The sequence below is a fragment of the Anser cygnoides genome, chromosome 1 (genome assembly GCF_040182565.1).
Source record: "Anser cygnoides isolate HZ-2024a breed goose chromosome 1, Taihu_goose_T2T_genome, whole genome shotgun sequence".
Classification (NCBI taxonomy): Eukaryota; Metazoa; Chordata; class Aves; order Anseriformes; family Anatidae; genus Anser; species Anser cygnoides.
The window spans coordinates 38,924,331-38,939,159 of NC_089873.1; the positions used below are offsets into that span (position 1 = coordinate 38,924,331).

The following is a 14,829-nucleotide window of genomic DNA, read 5'->3' on the forward strand; positions in this document are numbered from 1 at the left end:
CCTGGGACCTTCTTTGTGCAGAGACTGACACGGCTGTGAGGGACGAGGCCAGCCTTGGTTTCCTGCTGCTGTGCACTGGCCTGCTGGTAACTCTGTCTTCCCAATATAAGGCTCTGTTTACATGGCACCAGGCATTAATCTCAAGGGCTCTGAAATGTTTCTGATAACTGAATGAGTGTTCAGTGACGGGGATTACGGACACGATGGCTGAGAGTGCAGGTCTCCCTCCCTGCCTCACACACATGCTCAGGCCCACTTGGCTCTCCCAGAAAACATCCCATCTCCCCTCTTCCTGCATGCTCTCGACATTCTCCAATTTTTCCTCAAACTATTGCTTTGATGGAAACCCTGCTCCTCTTGGTTTGCTGTGGTTGTTCTGTCTGTGCAGCTGGTGCTGGTGGTGGGGATTGACTGGAGAAAGCAAACACCCCAGAAGACCAAATTTTTAAACTAAAAGGATTAGCTTTAATTAAACTTTCAGTGGAAATGTCAGCTATAATCTAATTGTTGTTTAAAATACCTGTTAAGACTTGACTGACTTTCCAGACGAGTGGCACTTTTATGGATTTGCTTTGCAAGGTGCCAAATACATAATTTAACAGTGTTACTTGCCACCCAGTACTTATCTCAAACCTTTAACAGAAATACTTGGCAGTCTGCTACCTTTAGCTGCTCCAGTATTTATGTTCCTAATTTAACCGTGTTTACTATAGCCTCTGGCACCCTTAACTGTGTAGGGTCTTCTTCATTAGATCGTGTTTTGCTTCTTGTCTGAATCCCAGCTTAATACACTCGCTGTCACAACTGTCCAAGGCTGCTCTCCAGACACCTTCCAACTGTGTTACTGCAATCCGCAGACTAAAACCTGACGAGAAACTGCCATGGATTAATTATAGCCAGAATTGTCCTCAGTGACTGGACAAAGGGAACCATCACTCCCATTTTTATAAAGGGTAGGAAGGAGGACCTGGGGAACTACAGACCGGTGAGCCTCACCTCTGTGCCTGGGAAGATCAAGGAACAGATCCTCCTGGAAGCAGTCTTAAGGCACATTCAAGGCATAGAGGTGATCCAAGACAGCCAGCATGGCTTCACCAAGGGCAAATCCTGCCTGACCTAGCTGGTGGCCTTCTGTGATGAAGAGACTGTATCAGTCAACAAGGGCAGACCGACCAGTACCTGGACATCTGTAAGGCCTTAGACACAGTCCCACGCAACATTCTCGTATCTAAATTGCAGAGAGATGGATTTGAAGGGTGGACCGTTTGGTAGATAAGGAATTGGCTGGTTGGCTGCAGCCAGAGAGAAGGGGTCAAGGCTCTATGTCTGGGGGGAGGCCAGTGATGAATGTTGTCCCTCAGGGGTCTGTCTTGGGACCAGTGCTGTTTAATATCATTGTCAATGACAAAACAGTGAGATTGAGTGCACCCCATGCTCAGCAAGTTTGCAGATAACACCAGGCTGAGTGGTGCAGTCAATACACCACAAGGAAGGGATGCCATCCAAAGGGACCTGGGCAGGCTGGAGAAGTGGGCCCGTGTGAACCTAATGAGGTTCAACAAGGCCAAGTGCAAGGGGCTGCACCTGGGTCGGGGCAATCCCAGACATGAGTAAAGGCCGGGAGAGGAGCTCATTGAGAGCAGCTCTGTAGAGAAGGACTTGGGAGTTCTGGGGGATGAAAAGTTCAACATGAGCCAGCAGTGCGCGTTTGCGGCCCAGAAGGCCGACTCCATCCTGGGCTGCATCCACAGAGGGGTGGGCAGCAGGGCAAGGGAGGGGATTGTGCCCATCTGCACATGGAGAGTTGTGTCCAGGTCTGGGGCCCCCAGCACAAGAAGGATGTGGGGCTGTTAGAGTGGGTCCAGAGGAGGGCCACAAAGATGCTCAGAGGGCTGGAGCACCTCTCGTATGAAGAAAGGCTGAGAGAGCTGGGGCTGTTCAGCCTGAAGAAGAGAAGGCTCCAGGGGGCTTCTGAAAAAGGAGAGAAACTTTTGTTGCTCAGTCAGACAATAATAGAACAAGGGAGAATGGTTTTAAACTAAAAGAGGGGAGATAAATCTCACCTCTAAAAGATTAGAGATTAGGAGAAAATTCTTCACTCAGGGGGCGGTGGGGCACTGGCACAGGCTGCCCAGAGCAGCTGTGGATGCCCCATCCCTGGAGGTGTTCAAGGCCAGGCTGGATGGGGCTTTGGGCAACCTGGTCTGGTGGGAGGTGTCCCTGCCCATGGCAGGGGGTTGGAGCTGGGTGGGCTTTAAGGGCCCTTCCAACCCAAAGCATTCTGTGGTTCTATGATTCTGTGAAATACGATGTTAAAAGTGGTGACTATTTAGACGTGACTGTGCTGTGTGAGCTGTTCTCCTTGCTCTCAGCAAGACACGTGCCATTCAGGTCAGGAACACTCGTTTTTTCAGAGCAACCTTCCTGTCTCTTGTGCTTTGACCTCTTGTGCTGCTGCTGATTTAAGCTTTCTTGTGGATTGTCCCACAAGTGTGTCAGCCATGGCTGTGTCATGGTCTTTGGATTTGAAAGCTGGCAGTGTTTAATGTTGAAGCAGCCTTTCTGGCAGCTGGCAGTTATCTTTGTTATCTGCAGCTTATTGCTGCCATTTTCCACACTTACCATAACTTAGGGAGGATATTTTCTTCAATCAATCTGCAGTCACTTTCCAGGAGTGCTACACAGTCAAAATACATGGTATTCTTGGAACAACAAAACGCAGAACAAACAGAAGATTGAGAAAAAGGCAGTATCAAACAGTCAAGGTGGCCTCATGATCTCTGGTCAAATCTGATGATGCAGAGCTCTCCAATCACTTGCTTTTAAATGCAAACCAGCTCTTAAATATGAATTGGGTATAGACTATAGGATGTTTTCTAGTATGTGTGCTGTGCAGACGTGATGGCATGAAGTGTATGGAGGATTTACAGGGGGAGGAGAGCAACAGAGAGGGCAGGTGGGGACCAGTGTAGCAGTGGGATGGAGAACAGTGAGCGCTGCAACCTGAGGGCTGTAAAACAGCACGGAAGCTGGGCAGCATATCAAGCCTGGAGAACAAGGATACACTGCAGTTGCCCGTGGCCTTGCTGTGGAAGAGTGGTGTTGAAAATCCTCTCACTATGGGGGTGGGAGGCGCTGCCCGCGCAGGCTGCCAGCTCTGAGCGCCAGTCTGCACCGAACAGGCCTCGCTGGGCCGCCGCTGCCTCGCTGCTCCAGCACTGCGCGCCCTGCGGAGGCCTGCCGTGGGGCACGTGCCCCGTCTGCTTTTCGCAGGGCCTCCTTCCTCAAGCAGTTACCCCGGGGTGTGTTCTGACTTCAGAACAGCCTTATGGCCCTCAGCAGGGCTTTCTGCCATTTCTAAGAGGCCGTGGTGCCTTCTGAAGGCCGCCTGCTCTGCTGCAGGTGTGGAGGAGCAAATGCACTTGGCAGAAATAAAAAGGGCTGAGTAGTAAAATCTATACCCCTAACAAAGACGTGGTCCTTCGGCAAATCCCTTCAGCTATCCTGCTGATCACAACAGCATAAAACTCTACGTAAGAGGATGTTAATAATGTAGTTTAGATATATTTTTCTTAATAACCCATGTATAGAGAAACAACTTTGCAATATACCTTATGTCTATAAACACACACACACACACATATATATATATATATTTTTTTTTTTTTCCTGCTTGAATTATTTCTACTTAATGAACCTTTTAAGCTCTGGGAAATTATTTCTTAGGTATCCTCTGCATTGTTGTTTAATCATTATTCCAGTTTATCAAAAAAAGTCACGATGACCTTTTGTTGCTGCATTTTGTACCTCTGTTGGCTAAATGAAAGCCTGTTTGGAACACGCTGTGAGATCAGTGTACTTGGGAGAAAATAACCTTCATGTTGTGGGATAATAAAGGCCTACATTTGCAATAAAATGAACAATCTTGATCCTTCTGAGAATTAGTGACTTTGTGGAGGACATGAGGCAGAGACAGTTCCCTCTGCAGACCCAGAGCAGTATTTTGAAAGTCACTTAATGTCTTCAGAGTCACTCCCGATGCCCTACAACACGAGTATTAATGACTTCCCAGAAGCATTTGTGGCATTTGAGGAAAAGTTCAAGCGATAAAGGCGCTCAGCACAGGCGTTGCCTTGCTCTTGTCAAAGTGACAGTGCCGTACCAGAGGGCACGACATCAGCTCTGCTTCACAGAGGGGTTTCTGTGGGTTTCTTCAGAAATGCTGCTGCTTTCTGAAAGCTCGCTTATGGCCACATCTCTTGCTCTGTGCGGAGCTTCACTCACTCTTCTCGTTTGAAGCACAAAGGTCCCGTAGCTCAGTGGCTGGGATGGCTGCTGGACGGAAAGCACAGCTGCTTGTTGAAAACTTTTGTAAAAATGGCTGAGTCGAGAAAGAACAGGGAACCCTGATCAAAGCCAGGCAGAAACATCACAATAAAATGTAAATCGATATAAAAGCTGTGTGTTACTATTGCATTTTTGAGATTTTTTTTTTCTTTTAAACCAAAGATTAGAATAGAAATCCTTTCTCAGAGCCAAAGCCCTGCACACAGCTGTGGGACTACTCCCAGCTCAGCCTCTGCTGAGAATGGCTTTTTTAGCCCTTACAGTTTTGGAGGTAAGTTTGAAAAAGCAAAACGTATTTCAAAATCCATAGGAACTAAAAAAGTGAGATCTACATTTGTTAACTTTAAGGCTCTCATGCCTCTCTTTAGTCAACTTGACATAGTAAGTCAGGGGGCTTGAAGGAACAATTTTTTAAAAATGACTTTACTACATGCTGGGAATTACTTAATACATATTTCTTTAAATTCTGTGACTGGCATTTAGACCCCTTCTGTGCTTATGTTTGTTCTTTTTTGTTTGTTTTTTTCTTTACTGGAACATCAGTATTAGAGTGGGTGATGACTCCTTATTTTTGCATGTTGCTGCCACTCATTCTTTGTAGCACGCTTTCAAAAGATTCAAAAAGTCTCATAAGCAAGTTGTAGGCTCAGTGCTGAGCCTCCTCCTAGAGGGCTAACGGGCTTTGCTTTGCCACCTGTCAGATCAGAGTCTCTTTTTGACACCATTACTTTTCTGCTAGCCTGACGTGAACCCAAATGCCAGGCAGGGGTGGGAACGGTGAACCTCAGGAAACTCTTGGGTAAATCGACCCGAGCGAGTGCTTCCAAACATCCTGCTGAAACGTGCACAGCAGAGCCTCGGCTAGAAACAGCCTTAGCAGCTGCGTGACGGGAGAAAAACACTGGCTGTTTATTACTGTGTGTTGCAGGCTCTCATCTTTTTGACTTAGAAGACGTTTTTTGTTATTTTTTTTGGAGTGGCAATCACACTTAGTTCAGACCAGAACTCACACATAAACGGAGAATTAATCTTCAGTTGTTAGGGGATGGCTTGTTACAACCAGACCAAATGTCCATGTGCTCAGTCCTGTTGAAATGTCTCCAAGTAAAAGTGAAACATGCATATATATTTTGTCCACTTTCTCTGCCTTGGACAATCCTGGGCTACTAAAGCATCACTAAAGCAAGCTTGAAAAGCAGCTTACACTCTTTCCCATGCTAACAGGAGCCAAACTTCCCCTGTTTATTATATTTATGTGAAAGAAACTAATGATTGTTAGTAAAATGTATTTTTGGTCTAGACTGTGCCCTGGTTATCAGTGCCCAGCTTCGCTGAGCACCAATATTTACACAATCCAGCAGTCGCTCTGAGAACAAATTCATCAACTTGCTGCCAAAGCTCTGACCTCCTGTAATTGATTGACCTGGCGAACGGCCCTCTGCTAGCGACGAGGTATAAAAAAGAGAATTCCAAGTAAATGAGTGTCATCGGACTCGGAGCCGGCTGAAGACATGAGGGTGATACTGCTGGCTGTGGTTTACATCCCCTTCGCCGTGGCCGTGGAACGGTAAGAGCTCGCACCTCGTGTCTCAGCTGGCTGCCTGGGGTGACCCATGCTTAGTGTTACCCAAGGTCTCTGAAAAGACACCGAAGAAAAATAGTGTACGAGAACTCTAGAAAGGAGGTCCAGCTAGACTTTGTGTATTTCTTTTATTTGCATAGTGTCCCGCTCATTCGATTTAAATCTATCAAGAAACAACTTAAAGAAAAGGGAGAATTGGAAGAATTCTGGAGGAATCACCACCCCGATATTTTTGCTCGGAGGTACCTGCATTGCTTCCCTGCAGATATTACTCTATCGGTAGGAACCGCTTCAGAAAGGCTGTATGATTACATGAATGTAAGTACGGTTACGGTAATGCAATCATATGAACTCTGTTCTGTTGAAAGCAGATTTTTTTTTCCCCAGCACATTTGAAATCAAGTCTTTCAAAGAAATTATAAAACTTGAGAAGGGAGGCTCATTTTAAATACTAGATCATCAAAAAATACTGTGCTACTTTACAAAATACAAAATAGATAGATCTAGGTTAACATGGGACCTGGGCAGAAAGCTGATGTAATCTAGCAGTGGAAGTCCTCTGATGAGTTTAATTTTTGGATAGATCTCTATTGGTCTTCAGTGGGTCTCCAAACAAATGTGGAAGGTTTCCCTCTATCAATCGTGGTTCAGGATTGGGTTTTTAGTAGGAGAATCTGATTAGTTCATTTAGCTATATTCTATTTATCAGAAACTTGGATCTTTGCATTTTATAAAATATCTCCCAAATCTCATTTATCTGATCACATGGAGTCATAAATCAGTGATAACAAAGACCCAAGTAGATTTTTTATTTTTCTGCTTTATCTTAGCTTAATATGTGTTAAGGATTTGAGACTGACCTAGGTCTCTAAACTGAGAAAAGAAAGACATGAGTTTCTTTGGATCTCACACAGGCAAGTCAACAGGTCAACCATTCTGTAAGCTGTCTTTCTTGGCTTTAACATTTTGTCCATTTGTCCATCCTGTGGACAGTGGCAGGAAGGCAAAATATTTAGAAAGAACTTTCTAACACTTGAGGCTCATTAATAAATAAGTCAGGATGAGCTAGAGATACAAGTGAAGAAGAATGAGGGAGACTAAAAAATTTCAGCCTGTTCTTAGACTTATCAAAGAGGGATAAACATCAAAGTAACAAAACAAAATCCACTTCCCCAGCATATTGAGCTAGCATCAGAAACAGTTTTGTGTGGGATTTTTTTTTTTTTTGACCAAAGTGACATAGTGCTGTTTTACTTAACAGATTAATCAATAAATGTTTGATATAGTGAGGAATAGCATCCTGCTCTATTGCTGTTACATGGCACACAGGCTTGCATTATGGTTATCTCATTCATGTAAACTCTGGGGTCAGAAACTATATTCAGAGTATTAATTAACAAGCATGCACTTGGAGATACATATTCAAATATTTGTATCGCTACAAACGACTTGGCACTGGGTAGTGCTTTTCTATCTCCCTTTGAATTCCAGAAATGCTTCTTCCTAAAAATAGGTCTCTTAACGCTGAAGTGCTCTTTCATGGCCAGATATGGGCACTTAGACACTTGCAGGCTGGATGTTGATAAGCTCTTCACTTCAGCATTCACGTGTCCGCAGATTATCTTCAGCTGATGTCCAAGGGCGGTCAGTGGTTCCTTTATCCTCTGGATGAACTTTGTTCACTACATCAGATCCAATCTGTGGAATAGAGTTCATTTTTCACTTGAAAAGTGAAAGCCAGAGCCAGCAATGATTCCCCACCTGGCAGAGGTGGTGTGTGCTCACGTTTAGCCGAAGTTGCACTGCTGAGCTTGAGGAGGTGCCGCATCGTGTGCCAGGGCCTGCCTGCTCCTCCGCAGCAGCTGCCAGGGGGGCAGCGCAGGGCCGACCGCTTTGTCCCCCCCAGGCGCAGTACTATGGAGTCGTGAGCGTGGGCACGCCGCCTCAGAGGTTCACCGTGGTGTTTGACACCGGCTCGTCCAATTTTTGGGTCCCTTCCGCCTATTGCATCAGTGAAGCGTGCAGTAAGAAAACCTTTTACCATCCCTCGCGCTCCTCATGTCCTGGTTAGATTGGCCGCAGCCGAGCACAGACATACATGGCAATTTACTTGTTTATTTTTCTATTTATGCCACCTGTGAGCAAAATTTGGAAGAAGTCCAAAACTTTGCTCTCTGAAGTTGTCGGGAGTTTGGGAGGGGAGGGTCTGGGACAGCTCCGAAGGCCTCCCTTGTGCCGCCAGCTTGCTCCCCCGCTGCTGCCGCCTGGCCTCCCTCTGCACCATGTGTGAAAGGTGTGAAAATAAACCTGGGGGGGAGCAAGAGATAGCTGCGGGAATGTTGAGTTTTGTTTGGATTCCCTGCTTCCATTTAAAAGCCAAAATAAAAAAAAAGATAACCCCCCAAACAAGGTATTCTGGGTGTCTGCAGGGGGACAGGCTGTTGATGGCTTCCTTATAAGAAAAGCCAAATCTGCCTCGCCTGCATCTCGGCCAGTTCTGTACAGGGGAGTGGGTGAGTGGCCAGGACCTTCCCTCGGGGCCCAGGTATCGTCTGTTCTGTGCAGGGGTGCACCAGAAATTCAAGTCCTTTCTGTCGGACTCGTATGAGCACGGCGGGGAAGCCTTCTCCTTGCAGTACGGCACCGGAGAGCTGCTGGGCATCGCCGCCAAGGACACGCTGCAGGTGGGCATCCAGCCGGGAGGGGTGTCAGCCAGCAGGGCAACACCAGGCTACTCAGGTTCTCTGCACTACCTATAACAAACGTAGTGAATTCATCAAAATGGATCTGAAACGTCTAATTTCTTGGAACCGGTGGTGCCCTTACTTCTGCTTGTTCTTTTTTTCATACTGGACAGATCAGTAACATCTCCATCAAGGGACAGGACTTTGGCGAGTCTGTGTTTGAGCCAGGAACAACCTTTGCCCTTGCCCACTTTGATGGCGTGCTGGGCTTGGGATACCCCTCCTTAGCAGTGGGCAATGCTCTGCCCGTGTTTGACAGCATCATGAACCAGAAGCTGGTGGAGGAGCCAGTCTTCTCCTTCTATCTGAAAAGGTCAGTCTTACAAGTGACAGTGCCAAACGAGAAGCAACTGTACTTTGGTTGTTGATGGAGACAACAGTGCAACTGTATAAATCTTCCATTCCAGAAAGTAATTTCCCCTATTTTCCTCTTTTTTTTTTTTTTTTTTTTTTTTTTTTTTTCAATTTTCCCTCTGGGGAAAAAAAAATGTAATGAAAGGGAAAACTGTGTTGGGAGGGGATCATCAATTTTTGGACAGACAGTTCTTCTTGCTGGAGCTGGCCATAGACAAAAAAAGTTCCCAGCTCAGACTTGAAGCTGCTGGAAGCTTCCTTATTGCCAGTGGAGATGAACAGAAATGCAGTGCTACACCCAAGTGGCCACATTTCAGAAGAGAAATTTTCCCTAATCTGAACCTAGCTGTAACTCCACCAATTTATCTGGAGTTTATTCTGAGGTGAGAGCAGTAGCTGGCTCAACCTGCTCCTAGTGCCTGCCTTCAGCCCTTGGCAGCCTGCAGGAAGTTTTCTGAGATTGCTTGGAGGCTCCGAACCGGGATCTATTTGGTTATAATTCAGAAATAATCAGCTTCAGACATCCATACCTGAATTTAGAAAGGTCTGTGGTTTGTCCTTTGCTTTTTAAGTGTAACCTTGTAGGTGTACGCTGACATACTCCCATGTCTCTGCTAACGTGTTCTGCTTCCAGAGGAGATGACACTGAGAACGGTGGTGAGCTGATCCTGGGGGGGATAGACCATTCCCTCTACAAAGGCTCAATTCACTGGGTCCCAGTCACCGAGAAAAGCTACTGGCAAATACATCTGAACAAGTACGTATGTGTGTGTGAAATATGTGGTGAAATTCACCTCCCCAGGTAAAGCACGCAGAGGCAAAACCACCTAGCAATACAGATGCAGGAGGACTTGGCTGCAGTGTTTCATCTTCGAGGCCCTCAAAGAGGGGGCTTGCCAAGATGGGTCTGAGGATTACCGGCTCTCCAAATCTGCTGTGACATGGGTAGCTGGTTTCTGGGAGAGCATTTTTAAATGTTTTAATGTGATTCACTGATGGCCAAATTGACTCTTGGTGGACTATTCAGTGAAGTGGACGTGAAACCAGGAAACTGAATCCAGCTCTAGGTCCTGTTCTAATCTTTCCTTGGTCAAAGTAGTTGGTGTCCCTTTGCTTGTGCTTCATAAAAAACAGGAGGATACACATTCATCTTGGGTGGGGACAAGTTTGTCAGCAGGCAGCAAATGGTTGGGGCTGTAGGAATCCAAAGAGAGAGAAGCGGGCCCACAGATGAGAAGTCTTCCTAGTGCTGCTTCCTTTCATTACTTTGCTTTTAAAGACATTCTTGACTTTTAAGATTGGGAAGGCTTGGTATCTGGTTTTAACTGCAGGCTGTACTTCAGCTGGCAATGATGTGTTGCTCCAGTCACAGTGTGACAGTCACAATTTGTTTAAAGATGCTTTGTTTTTTGCTTGCAGTATAAAAATCCAGGGCCGGGTGGCATTTTGCTCCCATGGTTGTGAAGCCATCGTTGATTCAGGTACTTCCCTCATCACCGGCCCCTCTTCACAAATCAGGAAACTCCAGGAGTATATTGGGGCAAGTCCATCACATACTGGAGAGGTAAGCACCGTGCAGCCAGAAAACAGACAGAGGAGAAGAGAAACTGGTATTTGGTGCAAAGAGCTTAGAGGGTGGAAAATAACTGAAGTAATGGATCAGAAAAGTCAGAAAAGGCCCACACCTGCAGTCCTTTGCTCCCCACAACCCTTTCTGGGGGTGTTGCATGAGCTGAGGTGCTCAAGGTGGGGCTGGTCATCAGGGATGTCTCTGTGCTGCCCTTCGTATCCTCTTGGTGTTAATTTTCTGAGCCCTGGCAGTATCTGAAGCACCGAGGTAATGAGCCTGAGATGAGTAAACTGACCCATCTCCAGGGAGGGGACAGCTTATTTTTGCAGTGCATTATTGCTGGTCTTTTGCTGACTCCCACAGTTAATACTACATTACTGTGGCTCCAGGATGTACAGTTCTTATTAACTTCGCTGACTCAAAATTGCACTTTGGAGAAAATTAAGAGTGTTACTTTTGCCCAGTGCACTGGGCAAAGATCAGAGAGAAAGTCAGCTTTTAATCTGCCTCCCTTTGAAAGAGGAAGACCTGGAGTTACTTCTGTGTATCTTATGAGGCTTCTGACTGCTTTCTTCAATTAAATGTTAAATTTTGTTTCCATTCAAATTTTCAAATACATGTTGAACAGTTTGTTTTGATAACAAGTTATAAGGGTACATACTCATGGATATAGATAAAATATGTATTTCCAAAGTAGTTATATTAATATAATATAAAAAAGAAACAGGTCCTTTCTGTATACAGTTATCTACTCCAATGCTGAAGTAATAGCACTCAGCTGGCATCTCAGATTCTGCAAAAAGGAACCCGAAAGCAATACTTTATGTGACTGGTTTTGTGGCAACGACAGACATACTAAGTATACTGGCTCAAATGTATCCTGGTGTAAGCGGGTGCATCTGTCAATGATTTTACCAGAACTTTTATCTCTTTCCAGCAAGGATTAACTTGCTCTGCATGTACTAGCTATGTAAATGAATTATGTCTTGCTTCTCATATCTTACAAACCATTATATTGGCTCTGTTACCCTTATCCTCTGTATCCCATGGTTTATTTTGTTCTAATGGTCTGACACCTGCTAGGTATACAAAAGATTTAGGACTTAGTTTTCATTAAGCAGACTTAAAAACAAAAATAAAAGTAGATTCTTCCTTATAGGAAGCTCCTAAAACAATGACTTTAAACTATATAGTTTGCAGCAAAGATCCCTCTGGGGCTTGGAGCATTCTGCAGTGCCAGTTGTTTCATAAAATAGCTAGAGAGGCCAGGAAACAATCTGCTGTGTTACTGTAAGTGAATGTATTATTTATAGAAATTAATGGACATGTCAGAGTTTAATTCTTCTTATTCTGTTCTTTAAATCCCACTCCAGGGCACAGTAAAGTATAAAGTGCTGTGTTCCTCATAGGCTTTTTGGATAGGTCTTTTTTTTTTTTTTCCCCTAAAACTACGATGTTACTGGAGAGAGTACATGGGACCCAGTCCCAGCCAGGGCATTGGAGGAGTTTTGCTCAGCAGACCTTGCTTATTTCTTCTTCACTGGGGCTCACCAGCTTGGCTTTTCTTCCAAATTGTAAGGGAGAACATCAGAGTACCCCTTTACCCCTTTGGAGCTTGCAGTGATTTTCATCTTCCCTAAGTCCCCGGGGGCACTGGTGCAGGTGATCTAGGCTGCTAGACTGGTTTGACCCAGTGTGGGACCTGCAAAGCTGGAGGGCAGTGTTGGGCTGTAAGTCAGCCTGATGTTGTTTCTCTGTGGTAAATTCACTGTCAGCTGCAGCAAAAAGCTCGAAAGCAAAGGACAGTGTTTCATAAAAGCCGAACCAATCACATCTCAACCAGCGCATTGCTCACAGTTTCTTGTAGACTGCAGAAGACTGTCCAGCTTGCCCCACATCAGCTTCACCATCGGGCACCATGAATACAAGCTGACAGCGGAGCAATATGTCGTGAAGGTGCGTATCCTTCCGGCTCCTGGCTCCCAGCTCCCGAGCCAGGGCTGGAAGAGACACTGCAAGGAAATGTGCTTTCCCTTCCAGGAGTCTATCGATGACCAAACCTTCTGCATGAGCGGCTTTCAGTCTCTTGACATCACCACTCGCTCTGGCCCGCTCTGGATTTTAGGAGATGTCTTTATGTCTGCCTTTTACTGCATTTTTGACCGCGGGAATGACAGAGTGGGATTTGCAAAAGCTGCTCATAGGAAGGATTATTACTGAGTTGCAATAGCATTTATTCTGCCTCAACCCGAATGCTGTTGTAAAGATCTTCAGCAGACCTGTGAAAAAGGACTATAACTGAAACTCTGAACCAGAATGTAGTCACCCCTCCCTGAGATTTAAGGGTTTGGGATGATCCTTGTCCCAGATTACATAGTTTGGTTCAATCTCTATATATTTACAACCAAGACATATTTTCTTCCTGAATAACTGATGAACACCACAGCTCTCTAAACGAAGAGAGCTCATCACAGCTCGTTGCACAGATCTGCAAGAGGGCACGAAGGATAAAAATGCTTAACAGTGCAAGACCGACGAGATGGCAGTTAAGAATGGGTGAAACTAATCCTGGTCTGATCTGTTCTGGGTACTGCTTCTTCTTCTTGTGTGCTGTTTCCACCTCATTTCCCACTGACTTTCTTTTCCTCATTATGTTCCATGTTTTGGCAACCTTATTTCCTTGGTGCCACATAAATTCCCTTTATATGGTCTTGCTCCAACCAATTTATATGAAGAGTTGGACTGATCCCTGTGTGATCACCATGTTCTCCCCTACCCTTGCAGACAACTTCCTCTCAAACCTGCTTTTCCCCTGTGTTTGTTCTCTCTTAACTCTTCTTCTCTTTGGGGTCTTGGTGTTCAGTGCTGCCTGACAGCTCTGCCCTTTGGCAGTTCAGACAGCTGGAAGCACCATCTATCTGCATTGCAAAAAACAGATCACAGTCCGTGCAAGGGGAGCTGTTGAGCTTTCTACAGATGATTGAGCCAAAGAAAATCCACCTGAACGATACCCACTGAAATATTTGTTTTGGTTGCTAAAACTGATGCTGCCCCTGCTCATGTGAATAAAATTTGACCAAGCAAAATCTGCTTTCTGATCAACACTGCCTTGTTTTGCATTTTCTTGCAGTGGTTTCCGCACTGCCAGGGCTGCCTGTGCTGAGGGGGACGAGAGGGTCAACAGCAATTGCATTTCCAGCTTGCTTGGTGGCCTGTGGTGGGGAGATGGGATGTGTTGGTGCTGCTCTTCTGTCCCTAAAGCTGAACAACGTCTGTGTGTGGAAAGCTCTGAGCAGGTTTACTGGGCTGGTGGAAGAGGCCATGGACATGAAGAGTCAAGTCCTCTCCGTCAGGCCCAAATGGCAGGTTATCTCCCACCTCCCCTCACAGGATGGCCAGGCCTGATGCGAGATGAGGGCTGCCGGGAGGCAGCAGTGGTGGCAGACATGGCCGGTGTCCCTGGGTCACATCTGCGGTGGCACTTGGGCAACCCCATCCCCGAGCATCGGGCACCTCCCTGGTGGACATGGGCCCATGGTTTGGGACCAGCGGGGTGGAGGCCGTGGCTGGGCAGGGCTGTGGGGCACTGGGGACAGGCCCTGCTTCAGCATCCCCGAGGCAGGAGCTGATGGCCTCAGCTGCCACGTGTGTGGATGTGCTCAACACAGAGCCAGTGCTATGCCCATTGCAGGCCTTGGCAGGGTTACCGTCACGGGGTCTTAGGTTTTAAGGCTTCAGTTGTAAGACTCAGTAAGTAACAAATAAAGATAGGCGGTTTGTGTGTAGGTATCTCTGAAATATTGATCCTGCCTTCAGGTGTGAATGCTTTCTCTCTCTGGTGCATGTTTTCACAGCTCTGTATTTGCAACTACATCATGTTAGACATCTGGTATCGCAGCTATCAACCTGCGGCAACAATAACTCATCTGCCATTTGTTTCTTTTTACAGAAAAGCTTAAACTGTACGGTTACCATTCATTTCAGGATTATCTTGTCTTATCCTCTCTTTATCCAGGTCATTCTTAAAGAACAGAGTGATCATAAGCAAATTCCTTTGTCTAGAAAACTTCTTTTTCATGTGTATGTGCGTGTGTGTGATATACCAAACATCTATGAACATGTATCACTCATTTCACAGCAGCTGGGTATTTCTGTTTTCCTGTTACGCAGCTGACTTACCATTCTGGTACATTTCCATTATTTGCAAAATACATATGTATTCCTCAAACAGG

At 45.8% G+C, this 14,829-nt stretch overlaps 1 protein-coding gene across 1 annotated transcript; it reads left to right on the forward strand.

Annotated features, from left to right (window-relative positions):
* The first annotated feature begins 5,708 nt into the window (after positions 1 to 5,708).
* On the forward strand, positions 5,709 to 13,970 carry LOC106045567 (cathepsin E-like). Its single transcript, XM_013196137.3, has 9 exons — positions 5,709 to 5,914; positions 6,070 to 6,247; positions 7,836 to 7,953; positions 8,495 to 8,613; positions 8,787 to 8,986; positions 9,662 to 9,784; positions 10,447 to 10,591; positions 12,455 to 12,553; positions 12,638 to 13,970. Exons 1-9 carry the CDS (start codon positions 5,859 to 5,861, stop codon positions 12,815 to 12,817), a joined length of 1,218 nt encoding a protein of 405 aa, XP_013051591.1. The 5' UTR covers positions 5,709 to 5,858; the 3' UTR covers positions 12,818 to 13,970.
* Positions 13,971 to 14,829: the final 859 nt, after the last annotated feature.

What these genes read in the sequence shown, in the direction of transcription:
- LOC106045567 (XM_013196137.3), top strand. Translation starts at nt 5,859, where the DNA reads ATGAGGGTGATACTGCTGGCTGTGGTTTACATCCCCTTCGCCGTGGCC. An exon ending in TGGCAAATACATCTGAACAA is followed by an intron (nt 9,785 to 10,446) that starts GTACGTATGTGT and finishes TTTTGCTTGCAG; the next exon opens with TATAAAAATCCAGGGCCGGG. An exon ending in GTCCATCACATACTGGAGAG is followed by an intron (nt 10,592 to 12,454) that starts GTAAGCACCGTG and finishes CATTGCTCACAG; the next exon opens with TTTCTTGTAGACTGCAGAAG.